Source organism: Natator depressus, chromosome 5 (assembly GCF_965152275.1).
Source record: "Natator depressus isolate rNatDep1 chromosome 5, rNatDep2.hap1, whole genome shotgun sequence".
Lineage (NCBI taxonomy): Eukaryota > Metazoa > Chordata > Testudines > Cheloniidae > Natator > Natator depressus.
Genome location: NC_134238.1, coordinates 108,753,256 through 108,773,530, shown reverse-complemented (window position 1 = coordinate 108,773,530; position 20,275 = coordinate 108,753,256). Strand labels below are relative to the sequence as shown.

At 39.7% G+C, this 20,275-nt stretch overlaps 1 protein-coding gene across 3 annotated transcripts in view; it reads right to left on the bottom strand.

Annotated features, from left to right (window-relative positions):
• The window catches only part of CNTLN (centlein), a 276,250-nt gene that overhangs the window by 6,451 nt on the left and 249,524 nt on the right, over window positions 1-20,275 (bottom strand). For all 3 annotated transcript variants that reach the window (XM_074953434.1, XM_074953436.1, XM_074953437.1), the window contains 2 exons: window positions 6,012-6,209; window positions 4,158-4,235 (listed from right to left, as the gene is read on the bottom strand). In XM_074953434.1, coding sequence (XP_074809535.1) covers window positions 4,158-4,235; window positions 6,012-6,209 — 276 coding nt within the window. The remainder of the gene's footprint in view (window positions 1-4,157; window positions 4,236-6,011; window positions 6,210-20,275) is intronic.

The following is a 20,275-nucleotide window of genomic DNA, read 5'->3' as shown; positions in this document are numbered from 1 at the left end:
CCAGCCCAGAGCCCTCCTGCACTCTGAACCCCTCAGCCCCAGCCCAGAGCCCCCTCCTGCACCCTGCACTCCTCATTTCTGGCTCCACCCTGGAGCCCACACCCCCACCTGGAGCCCTCACCCCTTCCTATACCCCTAACCCCTGACTCAGCCCAGAGCCCCATCCCGTACTCCAAACTGCTCGGCCCCATTCCCCATCCTGGAGCCCCCTCCTGCAGCCCAAACCCCTCATCCCCGGCCCCACCCCATAGCCCACACTCCCAGCTGGAGCTGTCACCCCCTCCTGCACCCCAACACCCTGAGCCAGCCCAGTGAAAATGAATGAGTGAGTGAGGGTGGGGAGAGCGAGCGGTGGAGGAAGGGGGGTAGAGTGAGCGGGGAGTGGGGCAGGGGAGGGGCCTTAGAGGAGGGGCGGGGTGGAACAAGGGTGTTCAGTTTTGTGTGAGAAGAAAGTTGGCAACTCTATTTGAAGGACCGATTTGGAATGAGGCCAATGTGCTTTCCTCATATACAAAATTATTAATTGATTGTCCAGAGGTAATATTACTACTGTCCATCAAGATGAATGAAATCTTTGTGTGGTACAGGAAAACTTAACTAACTGAAATGAAGGCCAGATATTAATCTGGATAAATGAGGTTTTCAAAACCTGTTTTTTTAAAAATGGACATGAGAGACAAATCTAGTACCCTGTGCCTGGCTCAGGTAGCTAGCATAGGCACTAGGGACATGAGGAAAGAAGTGGGGAAAGAATCTTTCTTCCATCCCCCACTGGAGCTGTAGACATGCCTAATGGCTAGAATGGCCTACACTGGTTGTTATGTGCCCCACTCCCCATTAGGGAAGGACTGGAAGTTGTGTGCCCTGGTGGATTCCCCAGCTCTGCCTTTCTCATGCCCCACTAGCTATGCATAGCCTCTCAGAAGTCTCCAGGCAGGGGCGTGTACCTCCTATGACGCCTCTTCACATACAGCACCCCCTTGTGCCGTAGAAACCCATTAACTTTCACCCCATTCTGTTTTACGTACAAGGGGTGGGGTTTTTAGGGTGTTTGTTTTTAATTTTTCAGTGATGAGGTTCCAGGCACTGCGAGTTGATGCATGAATATAAAGATCATCAAAAAGACCCCATTTGCCAGTCAAAATGTAGCTTTAGACAATGTGGGCTTATAAATATCACAGCAGAATTCCCAACTCAGTTATTTTCTTAGATAATACCATTTTTATTTGAATAATATTTTGAAAAGGAAATTCCTCCATTTAGTTTGTATGGGGCAGTTCTTCACATGTGTTCGTACAATGGCTAGTACAGTGAGGCCTCGATTCTGACTGGGGCCTCTGGGCACCACTATAATGTACATATTAATCATAGCAACAGTAATACTTTCCTAAAGCCAGCATAAATACAAACCTTTTCAGGTCATAACCGTACAGAAAATAGGAGTGTAGATGAAGTGTAAAACAGAGGTGTGCTATAGTCGTTTATGATTACACTCTAGGGGAATCTATAAAATGACATTAAAAGCAACTAGTGCTTCCCCCAGTCTCCCCCAAAATTTCTAATGCAGCAGTAAAACAGCATATGTCAGTAATAAAAATAAAATGTCTATGACATTTTAAATGTTATCGTACTGTCACAGTGGAATAAAATTAGCTTGAAAAATGATCTAGAGGGATATGATGCAGTTCATTATGTATAACAGCAACAGCAGCAGTTTCCCAGTGTTCATAAAGGTTTCTCCATTAAATTTACCTCCAGTCAATAATTAGGAGTCCACAAATAAACCTAGGCAATTAAATCAATACTGCTGGGCAATTATGTTCCAGAGTCCTGGCTCAATGGCACAAAAAGACACTATATCAAACTGCAGTGATCTGATGTAATTTTCTGCAGGACATTTTCTCACAATAAGTGCAGAAAGTAAGTCTGAGATGCCATATCACAGATGTGTATGTGTACATAGAATATAAACGTATCTCACTGTGCAAAGTCTACATTTTATTCTGATTAGAGTCTTGACAAAAAGTTCCCATTTTTTCCACTTTTAAATTGAGCATTTCAGATCAGAATTTTTAGAAACATGTATTAAAAGGAAACACAGTATCCACCAATGCACAAGACTTGACTTGAAAATTGTAAAGGGCATATCCTTCTCCATGGGCTACTCTCAGGAAGGGTCAGGAAACTCCAGGATTTCCATTCATAGTTTTCTTCACATCCATCTGTAGGAGGCATGATTTAATCTCCCACACAGAAGAAGAAGCAGATCTTGACCCCAAAACCAGCCCATCCCCTGGTATCCTCCAGGCTCTTGCCAAAACTTTTTCTATGACAGTTGGGGTGCCAGGTGTCTCCCATGTCCCTACAATCCCTGCCAGGGAAAGGGAGCAGGGATGCCTCACAGCACAGAGGGGAGATGCAGGTAAGTTCATGATGATCGAATCACCATTAACTTACTCACTAAATTCCCAGGAGTTAGAGACGAGGAAAGCAAGCAGCCCTTCCTCCTTCCCTAGCTGAAGTTCCCGGTGCCCTTGGAGCCTAAACAGAAAGAGGTACCTGGTCACAAAAAAACCACAATCCTCATCCTTGATGCACTAGGTTTTCATACTGTCTGCTTGTGGTGGCGAAGAGGATGATATGGCCCTAAATCTTTTATTTAGTTTACTTTTATGATCTGCCAGGTGCAAAGGAAAAAATTACATCTGAATTAAGAAAGAATATAGAGCATGAGTCTTATTCTGCAGGTTTCTAAACTATCCCCAGTATGAACTGAGCACATCATTTATTCCTACGACTTACTAAAGTTTAGGTTTAACATTTCTCAAATCTGAAGGAAATGTAGGGACTACATTTGTGTTTCTGTTTTGCATATAGCACTAAAACGATTTAAATGAAGCTGCACTGCTTGTGGCCAGGCCAATGCAATTCAATGGGTATTTCATTCTCCTTGGTGGCAGCAATTAAGCAGCCTTAGTGGTAGTATCTTCTGATAATGAATGAAGAAAAACAATCACCATTTTAATAACTGATTATGGGATTTAATCTTGACACTGAAATATTTTTTTATTTTCTTTAATTATTATTTGCTGTTTAGAAATGACTAGCCTCTGAAATGGCTCTCAAAATATTTTTAATTATCTACTTTCTTATTAGAAATGAAGTATACAGGTTAGGCACTCACCCTACTGCATATACGTTTAAATTTATAAATCAAATGTCATTTTATTTCAGATATTAGAAACACGTAATCACGATTCAGAAAGTAACTAAAATAAAACAAAAAAGTTTCAAGATCCAGTGGATGTTGTCAGTGATGTCCAAACAACAACTGACTACGACTAGAAAAGCAGGGCTCTCACCTGCCAATAAACTGCCCTTGATCACTTACAAGAGGGGGAGCATCCCAGCAGACTGTGTGTGTATTAAAAAAAAAGACTTGAAAGAGAAGAAAAAGTATCACACAGGTCACAGCGGCAGTCTCAGAGGACCCCTCAGGGATTTCAACTAGTCTCAGCCTTGTCATCCTCTATGCAGCCTTCTACTCTGCACAGAAAATGTCGATAGGAAAATGTTTGAGGGGCCTCTGGTGGAAATTTTTTCATTCTTTCTGCATTGACAGGATGCCAAATCAATATTTACTTCCCACTAACAAGCTGCTCGAGGTCTCAGTAGAAAATATTGTAGAGAATGCGGGAAGACACGGTAATAAACAGCTGTCTGACTGTGAGGAAAACATGAATTGACTGGAAACAGGTCCATAGTAAAAGGTCACTGAAACCCATGAACTCCTCAGGTGTCCATATCAACTACTGACTTTAAAGGCACATAATAAAAAATCTCTTTTTCCTAAGAGGTATGAAAGAATGGATCCTTTTCACTCTACCAAGCATACAGACTGACTCAATAATTTAATTAATACATTTGTGAAGATCTGTGCTGGTTTTCCCCAGATTATTTACATCCGTTAAGTTAGCTAGTACAAATATGGTGTTAACTTCTTCTCTGTCTCATGTAATGCCTCACAGTTGAAGAGAAGTAGAAAAGAAACATCAGAAAATAATAACATTGTACTGCATGAATTACTACTATTAAAGATATATAATTAGTTAGATTAGAAAGTTTTAATTCATTAAGTGGATAAATAAATTTAGTACCTGTCCTTCAAGAAGTTTCTGTATGTAACACAGCCATTCCTTATCTTTTTCAACTTCCATTTTAGCCCTTTCTATTTCCTAAAAATAGAATAAATATCACTTACTATTATACTTGCAGAATATACTGAATAGTTACAGACAACCATAACTGCATTTTTGCACACCAGTTGAGTAACTGTATGTGTAAATGGGGACAATACTTTGAAAACTGGCTGTCTAAATAGGGTCTTCAAAATCTTTGAGGGCTTCCATTGCATTTACACAACCTATATTTGCAACTGCAACTGGATAACTGCATGCCCAGTTCTTCTTTGAAATACACTTGTATGTGTGTGAATGAATACATGTGCAAATTTTATAAGTGCAATTGAGGAAGTCACTTTGGAAGTTTGGGATCTGTGCACAGATTAATAAAATAAAACATGCATGGTATGTATATGTACAGTGCAAGTATATCAATTGTACATTTACATTTCCTTTGTGTGTGTATTAGACACAAACACTTACAATACACATTGTACCAAAACAATAGGACCTTATTCTGATCTCAGTTACACTGAGGTAAATAAGGAGCAACTCCATTGAAATCAATAAACCTGCAGAGGTGTAGAATTGGTGTTAAGTGAGATAGAAATCAGACTATAATGTATTTGTGTGTATGCAGTCTCTCTCTCTCTCTCTCTCTCACACACACACACACACAGTAATTGCTTTAAAAGTGTGGAACTAGTCATAATCTGTTGTGACAATATGAAAGTATTATCACTACTAGTCAACATTTTCCAAGTAACAGCACACACACTTTTTATATTTGTATGTACACACAGTCAGTCTACATCTTTTTTACTCACTAGCTAGCTTTATTTCAGCTTGAGCAACTAAGAAAACATAATATTTATCACAGAGCATTTTGATGGGGTCAAATCAAATATTCTGCCATATAACTGTAGGATAGGCTCAAGAAAGAAAAGCAACAGGCTCCCTATTAGAAAACACTTGTTTAGTAGAAATTACCAAAATTAGAGACAGGTTGCAGAGTAGCAGCCGTGTTAGTCTGTATTCGCAAAAAGAAAAGGAGTACTTGTGGCACCTTAGAGACTAACCAATTTATTTGAGCATAAGCTTTCGTGAGCTACAGCTCACTTCATCGGATGCCGATGAAGTGAGCTGTAGCTCACAAAAGCTTATGCTCAAATAAATTGGTTAGTCTCTGGATGCCGATGAAGTGAGCTGTAGCTCACGAAAGCTTATGCTCAAATAAATTGGTTAGTCTCTAAGGTGCCACAAGTACTCCTTTTCTTTTTGCAAAATTAGAGAAAACATGCACAAGTAAACTGATTTTGGTATGACAGAATAGATTACAAATTGCTTCATTAATACTGAAGTCCACCTTCAAAATGAAAGTTATGTGTGAGATTATCAAATTTCCTCATGAAAAATGGAAATTACTAAGGATTTTGAAATGATTAAAATCTCCGCATCCCCATGTTCAAATCAGGAAATTTATTTTTAATTTACGCATTTACAACGGTCTCCACTATAACTTTGCCCCTTCTATATGGTCCTTTATTCAACTGTGACATTTTGTCTAAATCTTAGCTTGTGAACTCTCTGCAGAAGGCACTGTCTTTAGGTTATCTCTTTGTACAGTGTCTAATACAGTGAGGCCGTGATCCATGGTTGGGAGTGCTTGGGTGCTACTGAAGTAGTTATAATAATAAATTTTTAAAATGTTGGGCCACATCCTCAGTTGATGAAAACTGTGGGAGCTCCATTGATTTACATGGAACTGCACCAATTAACACCAGCTAAGGATATGCCCTTTACCCTAAAATAGTCCTTAAGATACCTTACCTCTTCATCTTCTGTATCCAGCATCTCCGCTAGATCAGTCTTTGAAATATTAAGGATAGATGCTGCCAAGGACTGGGCTCGGTGGACAGACTCTTTGGAAGGATACCTGTTCCATTCCTTCTCTTCTCGTAATTTTTTAGCATGTCTGATTCGCATTCTCATCTCCTGTACATTATGCTGTAACTCTCTGGTTAAGGCCTAGAACATATGAGAGAGAGAGAAATACACTATTGACGTTTTGGGCAAGCGCAACTGTGGTGAAAGATAAGTTTTAGGTTGTAAGCTCCTGGGGTCAGGAATTCCTTGTCATTTTTGGTCACTGTTTAAATAGTAAAGTCTGAAACAAAAATGAAGAAGTAGATGCAATATGGAAAACAAACGAAATTTTGCCTAATCTGGTCATTCCGTTTCATTTTTTTGTTAGCTGTATCTAAAAAAAAATTACCTGACATCACTCCCCTTAACATAAAGCATATTCATAGAACCAGCAAAGAGACTGATACAGATACCACTGATTTAACTCTCAACCCTTTTCAGATTCAATGGGACAAAGTCATCTTTAGAGTAACTTCACTGATCTCAATGGAGTTACACCACGAATGGATTTGCCCCACTGTGTTCAAGCAATGGTACTAGGCAGGCTGATTTGCAGGCTGTCACATCAAGTAGCAGAAAGTTGTCTTTTTGTCCAGAAGTGGGCACTATGCTTCCCACCATGTGACCACAATGACATCACTCAAATTGTGTTTATTATTCCTTCCTTCTTTGTTCATTTCTCTAATCCCCAGTGACCAGAAGCAGTGATTATCAGTCTGCTAATTAGTGGCCATATACTTGGAGCATATGTACGTGAAGAGTAGAACCCCTCTCCCCCCACCAACCTGGTGGCTGTACCTGATGTCCTTCCTGCACATTTTTATAGTCAAGGTATAAACTTGGATTTGTGGTTTATACACAGCTGGCTGATCATCCGGACTCTAGCATTAGAGTCTCTGCTAAGCTGGTTTGAGCAGGTAGTCACTTTTTGTTAGTATATACTTTAAAGCAATTAGCTCAGAATGTACAAAAGCAGCCTGACCCTGTTCCCACTGAAGTAGAAGGAGGATCAGGTCCCCAAAGAAGGCTATATAAGAGACTAGTTGCCAAATCCAAGCCTGAAAGCATAGGATATCAGTGAAGATTCAGCTCTAACCTCCCTTTTCTGCTTTTGAGAACATTTAGAACTAGTTTTAAGCTAGAGTAGGATGCCTTGTCTTGATAAGATAGCATTAAATAAACCAAACCAAGCATGGTTTTACTGTGCTCATCCTGGAATTCAATTAATATGTACCAGAAAGATGTTGACAAATTCAAGGAAATTCAGAGAAGAGCAGACCACGGCTAAGACATAACTAAGTGGGATATGATTTTAAAAGTGTAACGATCGTTCAGTATAAGTGGCAAACAAGAAGATGAGCTATTTAGGGTGGTATAAAGGGGGTTACTAGTTAGGAATCCAGGGATAAAATTGAGAAAAGGAAAATTTGCAGTGATTATCAGGGAAAGCTTCCTGACGGCTAGATATATAGTATTAATTTCTGAAATGTTCTCCCCAAGGGATGTGGACATGGTGTGAGCCCCATCACTTAGAATATATAAAACAAGACAAAACACAAGAAAATGTATAGTAGGAAACACCCTACAGTGACCAGAAGATGGCCTCAATGACCTAATAGGTCTTTTCCATCTCTAAACATCTCTGATTCAATGACATAGCAGCCCAGAGCACTACCGCTAAGCCACCAGGCTGACAACACAAGTGGTTTATTTTTTTAAGTGTGACACATGCACTTTGTCAGATGCAGAGAAAGATGAGTGGTATTTAAAAATTGCCAGCTGGGGAGAGTTGAGAGAACAACGGTAGCTCAATGTCAGAAGATCCACCTCGTGTACCCAAGTGGCACCAGGAGCCAAACGTTAGTACTGCAATTGTCAACAAATAATATGCTGGGTGAGTTTAAGATTGGAGAATAAGGGTTTTATTTTGATCATCATATCCAGGATTATTTTTAATAAACTATCTTTCTCCAACCGCTGATAAATTCCTGAAAATTCTTTCCATATTCAAAGCTAACAAGTACTGAATACCTTCATTTCAGATAAAATTGATTGCAGTATTATGAAGCTTGTTTATTGGCATTTTGGGTAAAGTACTCTTCAGCCTTCAGTGTAATCAAAACACTGTTAATGCATTTGAAACAAATCTTAACAGGATTTCTCTGATCCCAAGATCTATTCATTATCTTCCTGTTACTTTCACAATTTAATATTTTGCTACAACTAGTTAAACTATCCTTATTATAAACTTGCATCCCCCCAACACAGATGCTGAAGGTACATCTACACTCACGGTGGTGTGCAGAGTACAGGCACTGCACGCCCAGTTAGCCCGGGTATAAACAGCAGTGGACAGTGAGGGACGGCTTAGGCGAGGAGAGTGGAACAGAGTGCCCTACACGCCTGAACCCTAGTGTATATACCCTACATGGCTTTCTGCATGTCCAAGCAGTGCTTCCCATGTTTACGTCTCTACTTTTAGTTGCCTGCTGCCTCCCTGCTGTTGGAGCCTCTTCTCACCCCAGTGAAAGGCTCCAGCAGCAGGGAAAAGACTCCAGCAGGGGGAGGCAGTGGGAAACAGCTCTGGCCTTTCCCCACTGCAAGAGCTTTTCCCCACTGTCAGAGTCTTTCACTGCCATTGGAAGCTGCACACCCCAGTGACAAGGGTGGACTCAGCCTGCTTTCACTGCAGCATGTAGCTACATGTGTAGTGCCTGTACCCTACATGATGCCATAAGTGGGTACCATGAAAGCAGAGCAGGTATTCCAATCTGTCCAATGTCAAAAATAGCCAAAGGATTCTGGCTCCTGTGGTATTTTCAATATAATGTCTTGAGACAATTTATTTCCATAATATTTCTAGAGCTGACCAGCCAGCTGGCTGGGGGTGGGGTGGGGGGAAGTCAGAGCATGGGATTTTCAAAAGAAAATAAGGGAACTGGGCCCTATTCTCTACTGGCCAAATGAAAAGTAGCTGTGTAGGCTTTGCTTTCATGTTGCAGCTCAGGCTCTCAGGCCTCCCCATCCCTGCAGGCTTGAGAGCTCGAACCCCAGCTGAGCCACAACTACATGGCTATTTTTAGCATGCTAGCGGGAGCCCCACTAAACAAAATCTGTGGATCCCGGCTCGGGCAGATGCATTTCACAGATGCAGTGCTGACATATCCGAACTGAGACAGGAAGCCACTGTCCAACTGATTTAAACAGCTAACCAATTTCAAACAGGGTTTGGTTTGTGTTGAACCAAAGTGTGTTGAACTGAGTATCAACACTGTTCTTTAATTCAGTAAAGGTCCAATATAGACTGTACTGAAGGTTCAGATTTACTCTGGTCTGAGGTTCCAAACTAATCAAGCATTTCCCATTGTGTGTTTTAAAAATTTAAATGTTTTGAAAGAGACAGCACTTTCGACAAACCTGCTGAAGTGAGTGAAGGATGTGGCTTTAATGTAGTATTCATGTTTGATGGCAACACCTTTATTAGTGTTAGTGATGCTAGTACTTGCTCTTTCTTTTTGTTTTCCTTTGTCTCAAATCTCGGGGATATTTTCTTGCTCAAGTCATTTTCCCAGCTTACACGTTCCTGTCAGATTTATTCCTGTGGGACATATGTAGCTTCTACCAGATGACTGGAGTGGGAATCCCTGATTAATTCCTGAAAATGGCTCTACAACACATCAGTAGCAATTGCTACTGGGCCAGCTATATATAATGCAATAGTTTAAACCTTCAATCCTTTTTAAGCAGTAGGAATTGTCACATTAGCTATAAGCTGCATGTAGTTATATACAACTTATAACTATGTATTACAATAACATCCCCTACAGTTATCATTACAAACTAATTTCCATTATAAATCTTGTTTCCATATTTCCCTAACTTTCTGAAACATTCATTTTTTTTGCGTGAAATGTTCCATTCTTAGTCTCTACAAAAGGTGATTTTTTTTTAAAGTTTAAGCAATGTATCTTTTGCCATTTTTGAGGTCTACAAGGATGAAAATATTACATTTCCTATTTTTAAAAATGGCCACACATTTTTACACAGAGATTATTTGGAAATGGTGTAACTTTGAAAAATGGCATGTATGGTAAAGTGTCCACATTGAGGTGTAAATCCATGACCAAGTCTGAAAAACACTGATTGGATAATAATAAAGCTTCCCAACTCCCCCTATTCAGAAAAGATTATTCCCATGTAGGGGAGTAGATACTATGGATTTCCCCCATTCATAGAGCTGGGGTGGGGTGGGGTTCAATCTGCTAAACACCCAACATTACAATTGACATGAGTTGTTCTTGGACCATTGCAATGGTACTTGATGATGGCCTCAATGCCTAAAATTATGGATGTAATTACCATGATTTCTTACACAAATGACCCCATGGCTCTCTTGCATGTGGAGTCCTTGATTTATATGCACAAATGTAGGGAATGCAACTGTGCAAGTAATGAATGCATAAATGAGCCCCTGCTTTCTAAAACACAGCCCAGAAAAATCACCAGAGTCACAAAATGCAAAAGTTAAGATTCCAAGAGCAGTCTTAACTATGTTGCAAATCACGTAATGTCTTCTAGTCCACTATTTAAATATGTATTTTAACAGTTTATTCTTTTTGTCATAAAAGATATATACTATAAAAACATTCAAGATGTGCAACATGGCCCTGTTAATATTTCAGCTGTAACTCAGACTTTGCATTACCTTATTTCTGGTGACTAACATTTAAACCTTAATGACATTAAAGAGGTTTTGTGCATTTGAATAGTATTTGTTCACTATGGTTCTGTGATGAAGGTAGAAGATTGGGACAGAAGACTTCAGAGTTCTATTCCCAGCTCTGCCACAGTCATCCTGGGTGACCTTGGGCAAATGGGCAAATCACTAAGGGGTACATTTTCAAAGCTGAATTCTTGAATCTAGATGCCTAACTTTAGACATCTAGGACCTAATTTCCAAAAGTGCTGTGTATTCACAGCTCCAGTCAACTTCAATGGAAAGTCAGACCCTAGGTTTGTAAAGCTGGGCACCCAGAAACTGGGGCATGCAAATTTAAGACCATTTCTGAAAAGGTGGGTCTTAAGAACTTCCCAGTTTTCTCCTTCTGTAAAATAGAAATAGACCTTTCCTATCTATGACGAATGTCGTGAGGCAACTTCTCTGTGCCACAGTTTCTCTTTCTGTATATAGTCATTCCCTAACATTTCCTCAAATGAAAGTTGTGAGGTTAAATAAATTAATATTTTTGAGGTATTCAGATATTATACAGTAAATTCAATTGATGTAAGGCCTGTACAAATAAATACTTTATAGAAGCTTACAGACTCTGAAATGCAGGCTGGTTACAGCCTTGCATGAGGGGCAACACATAGGTGTGCCATGACAGGAGGAGCTCTGGGAAGGAACAGTAATGTAGAGTACAGATAAGCCAACCTCTGAAATAACGGGGATTAGGAAACAACTCTCTCCCTGGGCAGGTTACTCCATAAAGGCCCACCACAGGTTTTCTGAATCACCTGAGTTTGGTCACTGTGGACCACAGCTGTGATCTAGTATGGCAATTTCTATGTCTCCTCCCACTCCTGGATGTTCACCTTCTTTTCAAGCCACCCCTTTGACTCTTGGAACAGCCTCTCCCCTGGTGGTGGGCTAAGGAAAGTCATCCAATGATGATCCTCACCTTTTTGCTATTGTATTGTTTCCCTTGCTGTTTGTGAGCTAAGTCAGGTAGGGATTTTGTTTTATTGTCTGTTTATAAAGTGCTCGGTACCTACTGGTTACTAGGCAGTATAAATCCTATATTATTTACTCAGGCAAAAATGTACTCCCATTAGTATCAATAGGAGTTTGAGGAGTTTAATACGAGTCCTGAATAAGGACAAGGATATTTGCTTCATCACTGTTAAGATGATGCCTTGCCACTCCTGAGGTTTCACTTCTTTTCTTATTTTGATGATAAATGTATATTTCACACTAATACACAACAGGTTTTATTCAGTGGAAATTTGTCTGTGCAGCTGCTAAGCCATAGAGAGTGAGAGTTTCCTGATTAGGCATAACTGTGAAGGCTACTCCCTAGTCCTTTGTGGTATTACTTGCTCAGAAGTGGAGGTGCTGTCAGTGTTGGCCTTACATGGGTGCCTGATGGGGATGCGGGTGGTTTAAAGGAGAATGAGCAGCACAGAAAGATGTCCTTCTGCCTGACAGATCTTCAATAGCGTGCAGCCAAGGAGAAGCGTGGAGCCTACCGAGGCAAAGTTTTCTCCTCAAATGGCAATCTGGGGAATCCCCCCTTACCTCTCAATTTCCCCCCTCTATTTTAGGCCCTCTATTGGGGCAGATATCCCCCAGATATCCTGAGACACATCTATCCTCCTCTTCCTCCTCCTGGAACCATCATTTACGTGTGCGCCTCACTTTCCAAACCTATTCCACAAATCCCAACTGCAGAGGTGGAAAGGTTTTCTTCCATTTAGGCTTTGTATAAACAGGATGATCAGCCAAAGTACAACTAGCATGCACAGTCCAGAAGGTTGTGCAGCATTTCACCTGTATAGCCTTACAGCACACAACCCATTTACACATGCCAAGGAAATACTTGAAAGCCTAGCAGGATTTGGCCCATGTGTACAACAGAAACACAGAATAGTAACAACTTGGACACATCACTTTTTATGGATATTACAGTTGTCAATAAAAAAATCATTGAAGTTTCTCTCCCTTCTTTCTTTGCAATCTGAACATAAAACGATTGACATATAGATAGAAAACATTCAACTTTATGTATATACAGTTACTACAGAATTAAAAATCTAATGAAATTGAAAGGCATTACTAATAGCTTTAAACAATACTAAAATACATATTGATGGTTATCTCATTTCAGTGCAAATTCCTTGGTTACCTCTAGATTTGCATTTATAACCCAAGAGCACTTATTTGTGGCACGCATCCGATGAAGTGAGCTGTAGCTCACAAAAGCTTATGCTCAAATAAATTCGTTAGTCTCTAAAGTGACCCAAGTACTCCTTTTCATCTAAAACTTTGTATCCCACCACACATACCAGAAATGGAATAGAAAACCTTACATGAAACAGGAAGACCATTCGCTCCTGTGAAAATAAAAGCATGAGGGAAGTTTTCACTGAGGAAGATGATCTAAATGTTGCAGAACAAAATGTTAAACTTAGAAAACGAATGCATCTTTTTACTATTATCATGTATTATTTGTATTACAGTAACGCCTACAGGCCCCAGCTTAGATCAGGTACTGCAAAAAAAACACAGAGACAGTCCTTGCTCCAAAGCGCTTACAACCTATTCTAAATAGACAAGACAGGCAGAGGGTGGGACGGATAGCCGAGGTACACACCAAGGCAGTGGCAGAGCAGTGGCACCTATCCATAGATCAAACTGCCTCTCCAAAAATACTTGCCAGAAATAGTTTTAAATACTATTTAAATACTAAGAGCACATGTATATCACTATACCATCGAGCCTTCTTCCTTGTTCACATAAACAGGCTGACTAAAACCTGTTGTACATTCTTTCACAAAAGAAATGCAGGGGTACTCATGCACAGTGTTTTGGAGGACAGATCTCAACTTTTTGCATTTTAAAAATGTAGCCTGAAAGGTCAGTTAATATTATAACAGAAAAAAGAAGAAAAATAGTGACTGTAGTGACAGAAAATAGAAATTACAGTGTATGGAATTTTTGGCCAGTTCTGATCTCAAATCAGTTTTACACTACTCTAACTGTGCTGACTTTAGTGGAATTATTCCTGATTCACACTAGGGCAACTGAGAGGAGAATCAGGCCTTTTTTTGTTGATTGTTTTTTAAAAAGACTATTATTCCCCAATTTTTTTTCCACTTTCCGTCCAACCTTGTTTGCCTACATATCATTCCTCCATAATACAGAGGTAAAAAGATCCCAGTAGTTGAAGTAAGAGTTATGAAGCCATAATTTGGTCCCTAAGTACATCGATTTAACTATCTTTCCCTCTAAGTGACTTCTCTCAAGCAGTCACAGGTGAGGAAAATTACAGGGAATAAGCAGTTTAAAATATTTTTAACTTCAATTTTTAACTTTAACTTTAATTTCAAGATTAGCAGTTCAAGGACACTAAATACACTGTACCGAGTTTCCTAAAAATTGTTCAATGAGTAATTAGTTTAATACAAATTAAATCATTTATTGTAACCAACTTAAAATGTTACCTTGTTTCTAAGACAAACCAGATTTAAATAAACAGGTAGGAATGGCTTTACACTGGCTAGTTATAGTCTAACCTGAATCTAGGTAAAGAACTGTATACAGGAGTTTCTTCAATTGTCTCTCTCTCCTATCTGATTATCCGCTTTGCTGCTAATGTTCTGTTATATCCCCAGCCAGATTTCTTGTCCAATGTTGATAATTACTTTGTTTTTTCTATTTCCTTTTTTATCCTTACTACATGGATCTTGAGTTTAAAAGTTCAATATAGTCAGGGTATCTCTTGTAATTTAACTCAGAGTAGATGTGTGGGCTCAGCCCCTTCCCACTGCATTTGTATCAAATGGACACCTCGTCCCTAGAATACAGGAGGTCAGACACCTCTTGACAAGAGGGGTATTTGGTAACAGATGCTATTTAATCTTTACAATCATTTTAGTGCTTGATATACAGTAGGGAGTAGAAGGTCAAGGAATTAGGCTACAGGTCAGATCATTTTCAGGTTCCTAAGTAACATCAGTGAAGACTCCATAGTTCTTTGTCATCCTGCCACCAAACTTACAACACAACCCCCATGTTTTGTGGCCCAGCAAGAAGAAAGAAACATTAGCTTACTCTGCACTAGAGAACAATATCTGAATTTATATGCACATAGTCAGTGTGGTCAGACAGACAGAATATTGGTGGTAAAATATATTAATGACCCCAAAATGCTGTTTATGTGAAATGAGCTGTAATCATCTTCATGTCCTATATACTGTAAATTGTGCTTTACTGTAACACAATAATAGATTTTAGAGCTGATTCTCACTTCATTTACCCCAGGTTTACCTGTAATTTAGACATGTGTAAACTGTATTAGAATAATGACGTTCATTTAAAGGTCGCATAGAAATATTACTATGATTATCTATTTGTAAATAGTACTGCCCAAAGCCCCCTACTAAGATCGGGGCCCATACACATAATAAGATACAGCCCCTGCCTTAAAGAGCTTACGTTCCAAATAGAGGAACACAGAGGTGAAGCAACATCATGCAGCAAGTCAGCAACCTAGACGTAAACATAAGTTTCTTGACTCCCAGACTAGTGCCCTATACACTAGCCCATACTGCCTCTCTGCACAGACAACAAAACATAAAAAATATAAAACAAACTCACTGTGTGAGGGCCAACAGGCACCTAATACAAACTAAATTCAAACCTAACTTAAAAGAGGCCAATTCTGCCGCTGCTCACATCAGGAGGGGGAGCATTCCACAAATCAGGGGGTATGGAATGATAGATCTAAACAGCATTTCTCCTGCCTTATTGAGACTTCGGCTCCCAAAGCCCCATAACTCTCAGACCTAAGTGAATGAGCTGATAAAAATTGTGTAAGAATCTCAGAAAGATATTTAGTAGCCAGCCTATTAAATGTCTTAAAGTACAGTTCTAGTCTAAAAAGAATGACCAGGTTAAAAAAACCTTCTTACCCCAAAGATCTGCTCCCTGTATGCATTCAGAGTCACACCTGCTGACTTTAGTGATTAAATTAAGAGGTTTCATTACTTCTTTTTTTAACCTGTTAGGCACTATAGAGCAAACACAGGTGGGAGAGTGACTTGGATTCTATTCCTTTTTTTTTTTACATCACAGTTATGTCATTACAAAGCAAATCAATTGCATGACAGCAATAAGCTGTACAGATGTCACCGAGAGCATAACTTGGCGTCAGCACATTTATTACTGGAGATTATGCTTAAGAAGGAAAATTTAGTTTGACTATCCAATCCCGGGTAGACGTTGCAGAGTTGGCAATTCAAGGGAAAAAACCAAACTCCTTTACTTGTATACTATGCATACCCGATCTGGAATCAATGACATTCAGTAAACATGGAATCCCACAGTGCCGTTTTTAAACTTAAAATCAACAATAAACACCTAATGCACTGAGTGACATTGAGAATAAGCAGAATCCCCTCTGACACCCAATAAACCATTCACAGTCGTAGACAGTGGCAAGAGATAAGGGTTTAGGGTTGATCGTTTTAATAGACTAATATGGAACCTAGCACAACAATCTGACTGGTGTCAAAGGCATGCATCATGATTCACATACCAGAGGGGGTCAAAGTCTGGTGATATTCATGAGATGGTAAAAACCTGTCTTCTTCATCACTAGCATGTGATCACTTAATTTTACCCATGGTGAAGGACAGTGCCCAGAATATGAATTGTAGTGGCCCTCTGAAGCAATTCCCCACCAAGAACTGTGAAGAATATGGAAATGTTACTCTTCTCATCTCTCTTTCCTGGCTCAATTAGCAGAATGACTTGTGGACAGGTAAGATTTATCTTCATTTATGCATTAACAAAACAAAAATTTTGTTAAAATAGTGCTCAAGAAAATTCTGTCCCTTTCAGAATCCAGGAAGAACTCTATAGACAACTGGGTACCATCAGCTTACCAGAGATAGCCAGGTCTAAACTCAAAGAAAAATTTCCCAGGAGACAGCATATATAAAGGCTGAAGAGCATCTTTTTACCATTACCACTAAACTGTTCCAATCAACTGAAATATTTCTGCAAAGCAGTCCATAAAGGGGCCACTACAAGGACTCGTTGCCATAGATGACACAACGATATTACCTCCAAATTTAGACTTTTAGGTACAATCTCCAGCCCTCATCACACACAACCACTCTCCCCAGCTTTGATATTTCCTTAAGCGAAACCCTAACAGTGTCTAGCAAAACAGCTACCAATTATGCCCCTGCAAACACTGAATACCTCTCATAGGAACACCACTGACAGAATGGGTGCCGCAACACAGTCACCATAGTTTGCAAATTCTGACTTGCTCACCTGCTGCAGGATGAACAGTTGCTCCAACTACAGCCATTGGTCCACCATTGCAGCAGTAACACTATCACCACTGGCTTTTGATACTTCATCTGCAGTTTGGTCAAACTCTCTGATGGGTTTGTTCCAAAAGTACTATAAAAGTCCTTTTGTGATTTCTGTTCAAAAGCCACTACACATAGGACTCAAGGGAAGGAGACTCCCTTAGATATTCACTATAGCAGCTCTGTAATCTTGGACAAGATTGTTGCATTACTGTAATTCTGTAACGCTACAAGATAAGATTCAACATTAGTTATCTGAATCAGATGTACAGACATTTACTCAGGAGGATTACACATGCAGCTGCTGAAATATATTATACCTTACAATTTGGTTACATAGAATCGATCATTTAATCTAATTCTTCTAAACTGTCATGCAGGCTGAAGACAAAAAATGTTAAATAATATTCTAGAGGTTTTATCTACATCCATATTATCTGTTATAGAGATAAAAACCCAAACGAAATGCATTTTTTCTACAGCTTAAAAATAATAGAAAATGTTGAGTAAGGAAAAGCTCTCTATTTATTCTTCAATTTTATTAATCAAGATTCTATCCATTAAGACATTTACATTATACTGGTGTACTGTATGCATCACTAACCATATGCCATCACTAAACAGTAGGAGTTCAGCCATTCACTTCATTCATTAAAATCCACAGAGCCTATTATTCTGTTTACAGTCAAATAGATATTCACTGACACTATTCAGGCCTCTGATTCAATTTGCCTAAATCCCAGATGCAGAGTAATCCTGATGGAGATTAACTTAATTTATCACCAATTTCTTTTCAGAACCATCAACTGCTGGTGTTTCTTAATAAAAGCTGTGGTTCTCTTTTTTCCTGAAACCAGCACTCCTAGCAGAAAAACTGATCTGTATTTGATTTTTAAAATGGTAAGTGGTTTTTGTTTGTTTGTTTGGTTTTTTTTTTAAGAGAGACAAGTTGTGCTTTGCATGTAGATCATCCTCACTTAAGGGCATTTGCTGCATTATTTGCCATTTATAAAACTCCATGAGGGCTGTGTTTTGCAAACGAAAATACTGATTTTCATCAAACTGAGTTGCTTTCCTTTAACCACATATTTTGTTGATTCAGGTAGAAGACAGATTGTCAGACTCCATCACCTGCTACAGCACGATACAAAGGAATCACACTGGATATTTTTTCTAGATAAAGTGATGACAATTAAGAGCATGCTTAATGGACCAGATGGCTTTCTTCTGGCTTTTAAATGTTCCCAATTGGGAACATATTTCCTATCAACTTACAGCCGTGTCCAAGGTGTTCACTTTCAAAGCAAAACTGATAGCGTTCATTTACATAAATGGTACAATAACCATTCTCATTTCTAAGCTGTCCCTGTAATCTAATAAAGTGATCTTTGGACAAACTAACACTAGCAGAGTTTTTAAAATTATATGGATTTCCTCTGTGCAGTAATCTCTAGTTCTCTTATTTAATGGAGGCTAGTCCATTCCTAACTTAAAATACTGAGCATTTTTTAGCCACTGCATTCCACGCACTTCCCCACTGCATTTAATATCTTCTGATGCAGACATGGGTGATGAACATGCAAGTCCTCTTGCTGGTGGGAAAGTTCAACTGTCCACTCCTACCAGGAATGAACAAATCACACAGTAAATCTGATGAATGCTATGAAGAGTAGCTGTGTTCAATGAGACAAATATTGGCCATATATCATCCAGGCAGTACTAGGTACCCATCCTGTATCAAATGTAGGCAACCATTATTGGCCTGTGTTCTTTTCATATCCTGGATCCAGGAATGAAGGAGGTGGAAGAGGATCACTGCCCAGGTAGCTCATGCCTTGGCAAAGAAACAAGCTGTCAGGAACAGTATCCCCGATAATGTCATGGCAAACCTGCTGGCTCAACTTTGTGACTTTGTCCACACCCTCAACTATTTCACATTTGGGGACAATTCAAGTTAAATGGCACTGCTATGGGTACCCGCATGGCCCCACAGTATGCCAACATTTTTATGGCTGACTTAGAACAACGCTTCCTCAGCTCTCGTCCCCTAACGCCCCTACTCTACTTGCGTTATATTGATGACATCTTCATCATCTGGACCCATGGAAAAGAAGCCCTTGAGGAATTCCACCATGATTTCAACAATTTCCATCCCACCATCAACCTCAGCCTCAGCCTGGACCAGTCCACACAAGAGATCCACTTCCTGGACACTACAGTACCAGTAAGTAATGGTCACATAAACACCATCCTATACCGGAAACCTACTGACCGCTATACTTACCTACATGCCTCCAGCTTTCATCCAGACCACACCACACGATCCATTGTCTACCACCAAGCTCTAAGATACAACCGCATTTGCTCCAATCCCTCAGACAGAGACAAACACCTACAAGATCTCTATCAAGCATTCTTAAAACTACAATGCCCACCTGCTGAAGTGAAGAAACAGATTGACAGAGCCAGAAGAATACACAGAAGTCATCTACTCCAGGACAGGCCCAACAAAGAAAGTAACAGAACGCCACTAGCCGTCACCTTCAGCCCCAACTAAAACCTCTCTAGTGCATCTACAAGGATCCCTCACTCTCACAGATCTTGGGAGACAGGCCAGTCCTTGCTTACAGACAGCCCCCCAACCTGAAACAAATACTCACCAGCAACCACACGCCACACAACAAAAACACTAACCCAGGAACCTATCCTTGCAACAAAGCCCATTGCCGACTCTATCCACATATCTATTCAAGGAATACCATCATAGGACCTAATCACATCAGCCACACTATCAGAGGCTCATTCACCTGCACATCTACCAACGTGATACATGCCATCATGTGCCAGCAATGCCCCTCTGCCATGTACATTGGCCAAACCGGACAGTCTCTATGTAAAAGAATAAATGGACACAAATCAGACGTCAAGAATTATAACATTCAAAAACCTGTTGGAGAACACTTCAATCTCTCTGGTCACTCAATTACAGACCTAAAAGTCACTATACTCCAACAAAAAAAATTCAAAAACAGACTCCAATGAGAAACTGCAGAATTGGAATT